The sequence below is a fragment of the Musa acuminata genome, chromosome BXJ1-6 (genome assembly GCF_036884655.1).
Source record: "Musa acuminata AAA Group cultivar baxijiao chromosome BXJ1-6, Cavendish_Baxijiao_AAA, whole genome shotgun sequence".
NCBI lineage: Eukaryota > Viridiplantae > Streptophyta > Magnoliopsida > Zingiberales > Musaceae > Musa > Musa acuminata.
Window position 1 is genome coordinate 616,001 of NC_088332.1, and position 15,576 is coordinate 631,576.

The following is a 15,576-nucleotide window of genomic DNA, read 5'->3' on the forward strand; positions in this document are numbered from 1 at the left end:
CACCTGAGCAAATATTGTTCCTTCTAAGGATGATAAATATCAAACAACATAAAATAAGCATAAGTCAATATAGATACAGAAATAACATCAAATAGAATATTTATATAAAATACATGACAACGTATGAAATAATGTATCATAGCATAGGAAACCTACCAACAAACATACAAAACGATATAGTTGAATATAATAAAAATACCATATATGCATAATGAAATATTTTAATTATTGATATCATGCAATAAATGACAGTGGAAAATACTCTCTAGTTGTGGCAGAATACTCACAGTAGCTAATGGGGGCTTTACAAAGTTTAGGGATAGCACCTGATTGACAAATAAGACAAACTCAGCAAAGTGTAGTAAAATTGCAGAACACATATGTATACATTTGAATCCACTGACCAAAAAGCAACGATGTCTACTCTTGTTCTAACAATGCTTCTTCAGGATTTTAGTTGAACATCTGTTAGGATATGAATTGACTCATTAATGGTGCCCTATATGTCCTCTTGAAATATTCAAATGGAATATGAATTTTTTGCTTGTTATTTGCCAGAACAGCTCTATATAGATTTACAGTCTCAAAATATTGTATTCCATGTTTCCTGGTAAAATTGTTCATATAGAGCTACCTAATAAAAGTTATTGTAGCTGCATTTATCCTTAATTCCATTATCTCACAATTGTATATTGTTTTGGCTTTCTCCTACTATTGTCGCTAGAATTGGTATTCCTTTTATTTTAATTTGTTGCAAGACTCCAATACTCTTAGAAGTTTGACTTTATTTTCTTAGAGTTTATACATACATGTCTTCAACATTAGCAAAATAAATATCATAAACTAAATTAAATACGTAAAGGAGTATTGAACATTTTTACTACCCTATTCTAATCTGGAAACATCCTTAAAACTCCCCTCTGTTATGCATGCATGTCCTCACTATTAAAAATATATTCAACTTATTCTTGGACCTCTAGTGCTTGTTTATTCAAGATCAATGTATAATCACCATCCTTTGTGCATGCCATCAAACTTTCATCAACTCGTAGCAAATCCAATAGTTTTTATGGTTAATTGGTGGAACCAATGCTGTGAAAACCGAGGAATGGAGATTAGAGTATAACTTATCATGCCATAAATTTATTTACAATTTGTTCCTCTTCTAATATATTGTTGGACCAGCTGTTGAAATTGGGCAATTGTGATGCCATATGGGACACCTTCATGGGCTGTCCAAATGATAGGATCATCAAAGGCTGTCGACTACCTAACTTGGAAGGCTATCTTGGCCTACTTCTTGCCCAGTTTTGGTAGTATAGGACCAAGGTTGCAAATTAAATTATTGCTGTGAATAAATTTGTGATACCCACAGACTATTTGTTGATTAAAGTGGTCCATCTAGGACTTCCAATATCATCAAACTATCAGAGTTCAGAATCCAAATTGAATATAGTGAAATCTTGGACTGATTTAATAAAAAAAAAAAGCCAGGGAGGAATTGGATCATAACAATGTACCATCCATACGACATCAATTTCTTCCTCCTAATCAAATGGAAAGTCCAAAAAGTTCTAGATGTAGACTGTGAACCAAAATTGGTGGTCACTGATATATCATGTAATCAAAAGCTAGAATTTTTTTTATTGGGTTCAGAGTATCAATTATGAAGGGCCTCTTTGGGTGATTTGAAATGAACAAGTAGACTATACCGGAGGACCAGCAAATGCATTATGCAGATATCTAATATCGGAAAACGTGAAAACTACAAAAATCGATCAGTTGATATCCCTTAACTACATGTAATACCTCATCTCCAGCTCACACAGTTGGTGTAAGGAAATTGGTCCAATATAGTGATTTAAGTTTCAAATTATATCAGTACAACATGTTTGGAACACTCGTTAGTAGAAGATATATGATTTTCATGTACAAGCAAGGATCGAATGCATGTCTCCTCTAGGATAGTAGCAAATTGTTTCTATACAATCACACACAATTCAATAGCTCATCATATGAAAGAGCAGCAAAAGAATGGAAAAAAAATCTGGGTCGAGAAAGTCTTTAGAGATTAAGTCTTACATCAGAAATCTTTTGATGCAAGTTGAGCTAAGTTACAAATTAGATCAATTTCTCCAGACAAATTCCAAATGTAATGCACGTTTAGATTCACCTAGAGGTATAATTTCAAATTCTAATCCAAGAGAAAATTCAATATTACTACTTAGCGCAATGGTCAAATAGGACTGCATTCTTTGTAGATAATGTTATAGAGCAGAAGTAAAGATGAACCAATGGGAAGAAGCGATTTATGAATTCATTTTCCACCTTCAATTTGAAGGACGTTTTGTAGTTTCACCACATCTTAAATTTCCCTTTCCTTAGAATTCATTTATAGCTCCCTTCTCAATCAAACTATGCAGAAATCACCAATGAAAGACATCAAAATCTAGCATGTTTTTCTTAAATTTGCAAGCTACATTACATGATTTCGTGAAGATTAATATAACCCTGCACCGAAGAGTAAGGTAGGTGGCCCTAACCATCAGAGCCTTGGCCTAGTATTTAGGGCAGAGAGTAATGCTCCAAGAAGGAGCTTTATTTATGATCCCAGTAGAACGTTAACACTCGTCAATTAGCTTAGAACATTGACAACATTGACCGTTACCTCAACTTCCTACTTTTCCTGCCTATCATTGAATTGCTCCTCCGTGCTAGGAATTATACCGATCGTCTACCTTAGGGTTTTAAGCATCTCATCCAGGATCAAATGATTTCCTCACATGGCAAGAGTTGCTCCAAGGAACTGCGATGCGACGAGAAAGAAAAAGATCGGAAGAATGGGGAAGAACTGACCTCCGGTCCCAGCGGCAGAGCGGTGCACTCCATCGCCTCCGAGGTCGACTTCCCTGTTGAGGATCGCACAGGCGACGGACGACACCAACCGGCCCAACAAACGGTTTTTGAAGGAGACGGAGAGGGAGATGCCGAGCGTGTGAAGGAATATTCTCGTCTGTGCCCGGTTAGGATTTGGTACGGTTCGATCACAATCCAAGAGACCGACAAACCAAACCGGTTCGACAACCGAAACCGAGCCATAGTGAAATATAACAGTTTAACTGAAACCGAGTTTGTAGTAATATTTCGCCTATTTATCGAGTGTTTAATTTTTGGAGTGATATAATAGTATATATTGGTTTGTGATTTGACTAACTTTAAATATTATTTTATTATATTTTGTTAAGATACTAGGATTGATTAATGTATTATCATATAAGTGACAGATGTCATGTTCAAATCAACGTTATATAAGTCATTGAATATAATAAAAAGTATTTTTTATATTTTTAAAAATATTATTTTGCTAGTCAGCTCATACGTTCAACTAAAATTATTAAAATAATAATAAATTTTAAAATATTTTTAGATAATAAAAAATATAAATATAAAATAGCCTGTTTTTGTCCAAAGGAGATCAAGGGGAAGTCCAGCGCTGTAATATATATAATGTTTAAGTGCATGATCTCCTAAAAGATCTTTAGAATGATAAATAATTTTAATTTTTAAAAGGAATAAAATTTCTCACAACACTTTATCTCTTAGAGGATAAGAAATTTAATCTCGAAAATAATATTTGAATATTAGGATTTGGGTAGTTAATAGGCAAATGCCTATGTATTCTAGGATTTTAGTTAGGGAGGTTGAAAGACAGATGATAATAAGGTTTTTCCCAGATTACGTTTGAAGGTATACAAGGGACTAAAGCTTGGACCTGAGTTACTTTGGACAGAGTTTTATTACTTGTATTTTATTGTTCTCACAATGAATAATCTAGGTTTTTCTCTTCATTGGCGTAGGTAAGAAATGACAAACTATGTAAATTATATGTCAAGTATCTTGGTCAATGGTTTTATCTATATTTATGAGAATCCAATGACATTTATATTCAAATTTAGAATAATTAAATAATAATTTAAATAATAAATGTATCAATGTTCATTTATGAATGTAACAATTTAAATATTATCCATTTTACCTTAAATTTTTACTATAGAGGAGCAATAAAATCTAAATTTAAATTTTTTCTATAAATTTTAAGATATTGATATCCAAATTTGGTACACTTTCAATGTGCTTATAAGAATAATCAATTATATTCATTCATTGTGACAAGGGAGTAATAGATGAACCCAAATGTCTCGGAGGGAGAAGTTAGTATCATTAATGAAGGAGACGGGGCAAAGGCAAAGAAAGCTAGAGTATCATCCCAAATGAGAAGTTAAGATCATCAATAGAGAATAAGGGCATAAGGGCAATGAAGAGATCATCTCCCAAGGAAGGAGTCAAGATTATTAACGAACGGGAGCAAGAGGAAAAACCTAAAGCAATCACAAAATCATCCTCTAAGAGAGTCAAAATTATCAAGAAACGGGAGAGATAGGGATAGAGAAAAAAGAGGGAGGCCACAAGCAAAATCGACAATGTCAACAAAGAAGAATAGACTAATATGATAGAAGATGAACAGGACTAAGAGAGCACAGGCCAATTCAGGGGCAACTTCTCAAAAAGAGGAGCTCCCAAGGAAAGAACAAAAAAGAAGTTGCTTTCTTAGGTGAATTTCCCCAAGAATGTAAGAGAATTTTGTATTGTTGATAAAGGTCTAAATTATTCATGTTGAAATGTCAACCGGACAACTCCTATAGATTTTAGCGTTTTAAGCTCTGATGTCTCGAGAACTTATAAAAAAGGAATGAATGATCAATTTCCTCTCAGTTTTTAGAGAGGAAAATATGTTCAAGCAAAACGACTCTATTCGATTTGCAGAGGAACTCACACTAGAAAGAATAGGTTACTCTTAGTTCTTTTGCTAAAGATGGTTTTCTAACGTACCTTATTGGAGCCGCAGCCATTTGTCTCTTGCCGGTTTAGAAGCAGGTGTTGCTCAGGTCGAAATTCCATGCGAATCAAAATATATGCTGCATCTGTCATTCCTGGTAAAATTGTTAGTATGCACTTACCGTCAGGATAAAGATCATGAAACTGAAACACAAAAATTGTGTACAAGATGCAAACACATAATATGTTATGATATAAATAAATTAACCTAGATCAATTTTTTGACCAAGCCAACATACAAATTCATCAGATATCGAGAAAATGAAAGCTGAGATACATAGGAAAGAGAAACAAGAGATGTTATGTTTTACTACCAATTGAGTTGCGCATCGAACTAAATGACTGTATGGTAATACTTCCCACGTGCAACAACAGTTTATTACACCTTCGCTAAATCATGCCGTGAATTGAGTAAGTCAAAGGCTGTGTTATACCAAAACCAGCCTACGGAAGTTCAATCACCAAGGTATTAGCATAAAACAGTCGATCAATGCATAGGGATCCCAAATAAATGGATATCTATAAGCCCATAGACTTCTCAACCTTCTGAATTTGATTCAAGAATATCCATGTCATCTGCAAAACATCCCTTTTGATCATTCACATATCTAAAGATAATGATTCAGTGTGTCAAAGAAGCACTAATGAGAAATTCCGAAGGGAAGAGACAGATTTTACCATGACATGCGGAGCAATTCTCACACAGTAGACAGGAAATCCAGTGTAAAATTTGAAAGGACCACCGGACTTCAGAGTCTTCATGGCACAATCTAATGACCCAGTGTAGGGATACTTTCCATTGGCATCAGGCTGCATCTTCTGTATTTGTGTTTTCACATAGTCAAATGGTAAACTGCAAGCAGATGCAAAGAATCCAGAAACAGCACTTGCCCCTGGAGATGAAGAGAGGGTAGCATCAAATCAATCTATATATATTATAAGTGCTAAAAACCGTAATTCTGCAAACAATATAGAAAGAATGTCCAAAACACAAACAAACACTAACAATACCCAGAATATAATCAAACACTAACTAAATTCTGCTAGATGACCTGATATGGTGAAGGTCATGGGCAACCACATTTTCTTGGTTACAAAAAGGTTAGAATGGTAGAGGATCCAAATATCCAGAGGTTGAGAAGTCCAAAAAGATGCACTCTCAATTTTAACTTCTGTCAATTAAATGCATAAGCTTATATAATAATTTTAAGCTTCAAGCAAACGTGAGAACAACAACGAGGAGTCAACCATATAGAACATCCTTAGTTAAATCAAGAACATTCAAATCTCTATTTATATTTTCTTGTACAGTCTTCTTAGGTGTTCCTCTACCTCTCCTCAACACTAATCCCAATTGTCTCGCCTTATCTAATCATAGTGTGTGTGTATATATATATATATATATATATATATATATATATATATATATATAAGTCTCTTTAGAATATCTTCATACCATTTTAGACAATTCACTCACATTTTATTTTCTATTGGAGCTATAACTAACTATTGAATGAAAAAAAAAAATTCCTATCATTTCTAGTAATTCTGCATCTCCTAATCAACATTCTCATTTCAATAACAAATATTTTGTACCTGTCCTTTTTTAACTGCCCTAATACTCCAATGCATAGAAAATGAGTGACCTAATAATTGTCTTATAAATTTTTCTTTTAGTTTGAAAAGCATTTCGCTACTCTCCACTTTGATCACCCATCTTTTATGAAAATATCCTTCTCAATCTCTCAATCTTATTTAATAGTATATGCAAAATATTTAGAGCTTTTATTTCTAAAAACTTCTTGTTCATCCATCCTAATTATATTCTTGGTTCTTCTATTGACATTACTAAATTAACATCTCTGTAGTTTAGTCCTAGTCCTATTTAATTTAAGACCTTTGTGTCATCAGTTTTGGTTCTGTTCAAACTCTCATTAATCACAGCAATATCATAAGTACATAACATGCCATAATGAGAGTTTTTATAGCATATCACTAGTAAGTCTGACTTTTACTAATGTGAATAATAAGGATGTAAACTTGATCTTTGATGTAATCCTATAATAGCACGGCATACTAGAATAAATATTGAAAAGATGTTTGCTAGGATAACATCCGTAACTTATAACACCGACTAAAGCACTGCTGCAAAAAAAAAAAAAAAAAGGAAAAGGATATGATAACATCTATACAAATGGATCAAAACTAATTAACAGGAAACTATGAAATGCCACGATTATCATCATCCAAGACTTCTGCTAGACTATGTTTAGCAATTTAGAAAGCATCATAAGCCTAGAAGACAAAGTTTTCACTGCTTTGAAGAGTACATAAATCCTCCAAGAGAGACTCGAGATTATCAATGATGTTAAAAATAGATTACTTGCTATGTAACCTAAGAAGTCAATTTTAACCAAGATCTAAATTTTGATGTGGTCATAAAACCCATGCGACTTCCAACTCCCGAAGATTTCTTAGATGGAAGCAAATTCACAAGTAAAAAAAAAAATATGATGGCCCTGATCTATCAAATTGTATTTGTCCAAGCCTCAAGTGACATAAAGTGGGACCACTAAAATATGTTGTTCCCACTGCATTCTTTGAGGCCACAACAATTAAAGTTGAAGAAATCAACCCCATGGAAAAAAGAGAAAAAACCTCAGCAGGAGTTTTGCAAGTTCTCCACAGAACTGGAAGATCTTTTCGAGATGTTCAAGCATATTCAAGAGTTCAATGTGACTTTTGTAACTTTGACTAAACTAATTCACCCAACAACAACAACAAAGTCAAAAGTCCTAACTATCTAGGGTTGGCTACATGGATCTTTTGCTGCCATTGAGATCTATAGAAAACCATATGTTTAATTAAGTTTAAAATATTTAAATATTTATTTATAATTTCTATTAAGGTTTTTTTTAGATTTTCCTCTGTCTCTCCTCATACTATTAACATTGATCATTTTACCTCATCAAACTACCACATCCACAAATCTCCTAAACACATATATATATCATCTTAAACGATTCTCTCTTATTTTATCCTCTATCAAAATGATACCTATTTGTTCACGAATAAAAATATTTTGTTTTCTATCTTTCACAGTAACTCCATACATCCATCTCAATATTCTCATCTCAGCAACATAAATTTTTGTATATGTTATTTTTTAATTATCTAACGCTCAGAACCATAAAGCATTTTTGAAATCATAATTGTCTTATAAAATTTTTCTTTCAATCTTAATGATATTCGGTGATTACACAAGACTCTTGACGCTCATCACCATTTTAACTATCTTGTTTTTACTCTGTGAATAATATCTTCATTAATCCCTCAATCTTGTTGAATAATTAATCCAAGATATCTAAGACTTTTATTTAAAAGAAACTTCTTGTGTATCCAATGTAACTATATTCTGCTACCTATTCCTAGAATTATTACAATTGCATCTCATATATTTAGTTTTAGTCTTAATCTGAAACCTTCACTTTTTATGGATTGCTTCCATAACTCAAATTTATAATTAATTCTTCATATGCTATTATCAACTAAGAGAATAGTATTCAACTAAGCCAAACCAATTTACCCGATCAAGAATTTGATATGAAAGATGCCAAAAGAGGACAATCACTTAATGACCCATTAATATTCCAAAAAAAGGATAAATAATTTACATATTTTTTACTTCACAGTATCTTACCAAGAACTGTGCTAACTTCACCAAAGCCAAGTGAGTCCCTGAATAGCTCAACACTCTGGTCATACGAAGCAAGCATACCCATATTCAATGACATTGCCCTTACTACTGTAGGACCTGCACCTTTCCATAAAGCTAGAACCCCTTCATCAGCAATAATACGATAGAGTGCATGGAAAGCATTTTTATAGTTTCGTCGCTGTGCAGCAGGTAAAGTTGCATCAGCTTGCATCCTGATTAGTGCTAAATCTGCCGGACTGCCTATGCATGCTCCGATTGCTCCAGCTGTAAGACCAATAGCAGCTTTCTGAAGCAAAGGCAGTGGTTTGCCATCATTTGCCTCAACAGCTTTGTTTGTCAATACCCTAAAGAAAGAAGAAGTCACTGGCTGACTACAAAATTGACAAAAAAATAGTATTGTTGTAGTACAACACAAAGAAAAAACTTAACTACATCATTAATCATATATTTCTTTATACTTCAATCTAGATGCATAACAAGAATGTGGTTGCAAATGGTATTGATAATTAGGTTCTAATATCAAGATTTCACTAAGTAATCTTCAAAATGGAACATGACAAACAAGCATTAGCCTTGAGATTATACAATTTACACAGACCAGTTTCAACTGTGGTTAGAAAAAGAAAATCACAGCAGATTGAGCACGAGGCTGTCAATTAATGTAAGCTTTAATATCTTCATCTAGAATGTAGACTTCCCCTAAGTCATTAAACAAATAGAAACATCTTACTAGAAATACTCCATATTTGCATTTCACCTAGTTACTTGAATATAGTATCCTTTTGCATCGTTACATGGACCAATTTGTAGAAACTGATATTTACTGGTCCAATTGGTATTAAAAACTTTGACGGTAACATACGCATCTTGCAATCTCAACTAGTACAAATGATCACGCTGTCTTGCAACTACAAGGTGGAGAACAAAAGGGAGAGTAGAGAATATCTGAATGTTTTATCAAAACACAGTAATTCTCTAATGATATTGCTGGACATTAACTTACAGCAGGAAACCAGTAAGAGTTTTTCACGAAAGCTTGGAAGACAGTGGAAGGGAGATTTCACAACAGCAGTAAAACGGTAAGAGAAATTTTTTATGCTTGGCAGGAAGTATTTGGGCTTTGATAATCAAAAAGCACAATCATTCTGAGAGTTTAGTAATTGAGGAAATAGGTAACCTTTGTTGGCTACTTGCAGCAATTTACGATAGCAACCTTTCTTCTTTATAATTCTTTATGGGATCACTTGGCCAATATTAATATGAGCAGATTTCCATGGTTTAAATGTGGTGATATAAATGTGATTTTGGATCTGGAAGATAAGACCAAAGATATACCTTTTAAACCCACTCAATCAGTTTTGTATTTTCAGAATTTCATTTTCAAAGATGGACTAATTGACTAGTGTTTCCTTGGTTGATGTTTCACATGGTGTGACTATCATTTTGGAAGCTCTACAATAACGGTTAAACTTGATAGGATTTTTGTTAGATGAGAATTGGAGTTGTATTTTCAATGATGTTATGGTTCAACATCATTCGGATTTTGAACATTTGGACTCCAAAATATAGTACAATCATTTACCTGTGTTGATAACAGCGGGCCAAGTAGATAGGAACAAGTCTAAGCACAGGTTGTTTGGATTGGAAGCCTATTGGTGAAACTTGGGAGTATCCTGAAGTAAACAACCCTGTTAAAAAGTGTTGCTTGCAATCATGATAATCCTCTTAACCATTATTCATCACAAGCCTACCAAACTTAGTCATCCCTTGTTCTCTAGGAATGCTTCGTGTAGGAGGAATCTAGATGATAAGATTAAAGAGACAATGGAGGAAATCTCTAACATAGAGCTTAAAGATTATAATGGGTCGCTTATTGAACCTGACTGTATCAGACTAAAATGGCTTTGTTGCCCTAAACCACTAACTCAATTAAATTGGTGGAATAGAGCCAATATTCAATGAATGGGAGGGGTGATAGGAATATCAAGCTCTTTCACAAAATGACTAATTTCAAGAGAAGTAAAACACCATTAATTTGATTGTAAATGAGGATGGCATCTCATTAACTGATGGTAACTTAATCCTTTCTCATTTGTTGATTGGTACCATGACCTTTGTATGGCACTACTCCATTACTCCTTATTGGAGGAAGTGTCTTTCTGTTCCTATAATACCTAATTCTGATCATCATCCAATGTGTTATCATTTATCCTTAAAGGAAAATAATTCTGCCCTTAGTCAAATGGATATGGGGAAAAATCCTAAACAAGATGGTTTCATCATTGATCTTTTAAAAGGCTATTTGGACATTGTTAAAGACAACATTACTAAAGCTTTCTCTAACTTCCATTCTCAATGTTCTCCCAACTAGTTGGGATAAAGCCTTTTTAGTTTACACCTAAAAAAGTTAACTCTTGCAAGGTTGTAAGATATAGACCCATTGCCCTCTGTGATATTTTTTTGCGAGTTCCTTGCAAAATTTCATTGCACATTTATCAAAAGTAAACTTGATTCTCTTTTTCTACATAATCAATCGACTTTTGTTCTTAGTAGGAATACTCATAATGACATTCTAATTGCTAATATGCTGGTTCATACTATAGACAAATCCAAAGGACATTCCCCTAATATTTTAATCAAGCTGAATTTGGAGAAAACATACAATGATATCTTAGAAAGCAATATTTGAAATGCTATTTTTATGAATTTTCCTTCAAAATTTAACCTGAACTGCTAATTTTATGAATTTTCCTTCAAGGAATTTTGGGGCTAAAAAACTGTTGCAGATTGTACATCTTGTAGAGCCAACAAACCGAACAAATAGACTATAGGGCAATATACGAGGCATTGAGAAGAGCAAAGCAAGAAGGATGACGAAAAATCTAGGTTCACTCAGATGCAATAGAAGTAATTAACTGTATTAACAGAACTAGCAATGTTGCATCATACTGAAAGTTGGTTATGATTTTTTGGAGTTAGCTTGAAGTGTAAATGTGGTACAATTTAGCAATAACCCTAGAACCGTGAATAGGATAGCACATGCATGCAAATTTTTTCTGAGGGTGATGAAAGTATTTTTTAGTAAATAATGAGGTCTGTTTCAGGAAAAAAACTCATTTTAACTGAGATAAAAAAAAGTTAAAAATAGCTTATAGCAAGAGTTTAATGAGTTCCTAAGCAATAAAAAAGTCCAGAGTGCTAAAAATGTGACTAAACTGAAACTGTACAGATTCCACATATAACAATAAAAGTAACAGGAGTGAGGATTAACGTCTGACAATAAAAAGCACATGGATTTTAGGATAATCATCCCCTGAAACCAAACAGAACCCAGTACTCATTCTGCCTAAATATGCAGACAACACGAATAACAACAAACATAGTGTGGCAACCTTTAAGTCATGTTCAATTCTGACAAAAGTAAAACTGAAACATTAGTCCAATATAGCAACCTGAGGAGATTTCTGGAAAAGTTATCAGCTAGGCTGTTATCTTAATCAATCCAAAGCTTTAACTTGCAAACCTTAGGAACATATTAAGTATGCAAGGCCAGTTTTGATTTACAGATAATGCCAACAAATTTCACATCATCAGATAAGACTTCTAGTATGTAAATTAACCAGATTGTCAAATGACTAATTTCATGGAAATAAGGGAAATTTTACCTAAAGGAACCCAATCGTGCAGTTGTATAAGTAGCTTGTCTAAGTAAACCAGCGGACAGTCCCTGATGCAAAACAACACATCAGAATGACAAAAAAAATGAACCGATACATGAAAAATAGACTCCAACAAAATGAAATCAGTTCACAGTTAATTGTACTATTGAGATACTCTTTTATGTTTTATATATATGCTTTGTCATAAATATTTGCACATCATATGAATGGTTGCCAAGCTTCTTATAAATTTCATATATGATGATCATAGATTGTCTATATTTTGTATATACTAATATATTAAAAGTATATGCACCAATAGTCATGTCTAAGACATGTTGTATCCTACTTTTAAATTAATTGTGATGTCAGCAAGTATCGTGTTTGATTTTTGTTTCAAGTCCATGTCCACACCTTATCTTCCAACTAATCCCAACTAGGCTTAGTTATTTATAGACTCTCATCCCATTTCTCTCCTATTCCTAAAGAACTAAAGAAGGGGCTTATGATCACAAAAACTGAGAGAAATGAAGTTAATCCTGTATGCCCACATAATCCCCCCTACTATAAAATTAACAAGTCTAACCTATATTATTCCCATGTTAAAGTTTCCTACTAAATAACCTTAAGACTACCTATATGAGTTTAACTAGAAAATTAACAAGTCTAACCTATTATATTATTCCCAATTTGACTCCAAATAGAAGAGGTTGTCCAAAATTTCCCTTGAACATAAAGATATTATATGAAATTTGTTAATACAAATAAGACAATAACTCCTTAGGCAGGAAGGCTAGCTTGGACTGAGATCTTTACTCGATACTTAATTAAGTTCTTGGCTTGAATCTTGACTTGGGGATGGTGTCTTTTGGGCTAAGGAATGGATTTTCTATTTGACTGTTGTTAGACCAGCAATACTTCATGGATATGAGTATTGGATGGTAAATAAATAATAAATATAAAAATTTTGTGACGATGAGATAAGAATGTTGAGATCGATGTTTGGAATTACTAAAAAAGATAAAAGATAGAAAAAAAATATTTTTATTCGTGAACAACTAGATGTACTTTTGATAGAAAAGAAAATGAGTTGGAATCATTTAAAATGGTATGGACACGTGCTAAATACCAGTGTCTGCCGTACCGAAGTGTACCGGCCGTACCAGGTGGTACGTACCGGTCTGCCAGGTACTCGGTACGCGGACTACCCTGTACCGCTACGGTACTACACTGTAGCATTGCTACAATATCGGTCCGCCCTGGTGTACCGTTCGGTATACCGGTACCGTACCGTACCGAGCCCGGGTCGAAACTCCGGTACGATACGGTATAACGGACCTTGCTAAAAACCCCTATAGATGGAGTTGTTAGAAAATATGAAACAATAACTAGGAGAGGTAGAGAGAGCTAAAAAGAGTCTTCATTTAACTTACAATATGACATTTTACAAGCTCAATGGCAACAAAAATGATTCATATAGGCGAGTCCAAATAGTTGCAATATTACAACTTTGTTGTTACTGTTACTGTTAATTGGATCTTTCTGTTCATCCGGATCAGTGTTGTAAATCAAGCCATCATCTCATCAACTTCTTCACGAATATAACCCTAATGTATTTGCAAGATGCCTATCACTGGTAGTTTGAGGCAGGAATGGGAAAAAACTCCAAATTATTCTAACTCGGGTTGCATAGGTTTTGCATCATAAAACAAACCAAACAACTTTGATCAAAATAATCAATTCGAGGTATATCGATTGCCAGAGATATACTTATTTAACATTGTAAAAATTGCATAGCAGCACATGGTTCTATTTATGGACTGCTATTATACTATATTTAAATAGAAAATGCAAATTTTAAATAATCCTTGTACAAAAGAAGGATTAGTTTTGATTGAATCATTTAAGTTAAGGTTCAAAGGATCAGTATTGGGTTTCAGTTGAGTGCAGCGTGGCGCAATCCACTGAAACAGATTTGTGCACAATGTTCTGTATGTTGTATCTTAGTCCAGTGGAGCATTAAAGGGCTGGTTGTTGACAAGCCAATTATGCCTAAACCTTCCATCAGAGATGATGTTTAACACTAAAGAAAATTGCTTTAGCACAATATTCATCACAAGAATAGCAATGATCAGAAAGCTTCCAAATCAACTGAGCAGTGCACATCCATCTCACTTCCTACTGAATAACAAATGCTTTAACCATTCTTTTTTTTTTTTATTGAAGCCTATCTGCTTAACCAAACCATACAAGCAACTATGCCCCCACCAAACTCAGAACTGCATACCTATTCTGCTAGAACAAATACAAAATAGTAGGTCAGCGATTTACTAATCCAAAAGAGACTTAGGATGACACGCACATTAATTGTTTTACTCCTGATATTTGAGGAATTAGGCTCAACGTCAAGAGTTACACAATCAATAGCAAAAAGGAAAACAAAGATTAGTGACAGAGACAAAAGAATGTCGAGCGAACCTTGTAAAAGGAGCCAAACCCTTCGTTGGCAAGCATGTTCTTTGTAACTTGGACAGCTGACCCCTGACCCAGCTGGATCCTAACCTGGAACCATAAAAATTACCATCACATGAAGGAATCATAACCCCGAACAAGACTACCATACCATATCATTAATTAATCCGATCGACATATGTTTTCCAGCATCACGACAACAAGAACATCACCCTTTCGCTTAGATCCGGACAAACATTCTAAAGAAGCTTTCAGATCATAAAATATCCTAAAGGACCTCATTTCTGCAAGCATAACCAGAGCCCTTCGAGTCATAGAATGGGAGAGAGCGGGGGAGGAAGATCTGTGGTGTACCTTGACCATGTCGATGGGTTGGATGACACAGGTGGCAAGCATGCCGGAGACGCCGCCATTGACGAAGGGCTTGACGGTGGTCCAGACTCCGGACTGGCTCTTGGGTTTCCCCTCGGCCATCTCCACTCAAATTCTCGACGCGAGCGAGCGAGCGCGAGAGAAAGGAGACAGACCGCACAATACAGTCCAGACGAGCGGCGACAGAAAAATGAAGAAAACCTATTTTAACTTTAATTCTTTTTAATATATTTATGTTTCAAAATCTGAAAATTATTATTATATTTAATTTATTTCTTCCATATATATATATATATATAGGTATTTTTGCAGAGACAAAATTATCCTAAATTTTAATTTAGGATATGTGTGTATCCACCAAATATTTAAAGACTTCATTTATGTCGTTGATAATTAAAATTTAGAATATTTTTCTTTCTCATATTTATTATTTTACATGATAGTTTTATTTCTCTTCTT

At 34.0% G+C, this 15,576-nt stretch overlaps 1 protein-coding gene across 2 annotated transcripts; it reads right to left on the reverse strand.

Annotated features, from left to right (window-relative positions):
• Positions 1 to 5,081: 5,081 nt before the first annotated feature.
• On the reverse strand, positions 5,082 to 15,306 carry LOC135675496 (mitochondrial dicarboxylate/tricarboxylate transporter DTC-like). Of its 2 annotated transcripts, none has more exons than XM_065185701.1 (6): positions 15,100 to 15,306; positions 14,752 to 14,835; positions 12,280 to 12,341; positions 8,597 to 8,958; positions 5,575 to 5,789; positions 5,082 to 5,485 (listed from the first exon to the last, which is right to left on the reverse strand). In XM_065185701.1, the coding sequence occupies exons 1-6, from the start codon at positions 15,217 to 15,219 to the stop codon at positions 5,435 to 5,437; spliced, it is 894 nt and encodes a 297-aa protein (XP_065041773.1). In that variant the 5' UTR covers positions 15,220 to 15,306; the 3' UTR covers positions 5,082 to 5,434. The 2 variants fall into 2 exon arrangements, with proteins under 2 accessions (XP_065041773.1, XP_065041772.1); XM_065185700.1 differs by having other exon boundaries at positions 5,082 to 5,472; positions 15,100 to 15,305.
• Between the last annotated feature and the right edge of the window lie 270 nt (positions 15,307 to 15,576).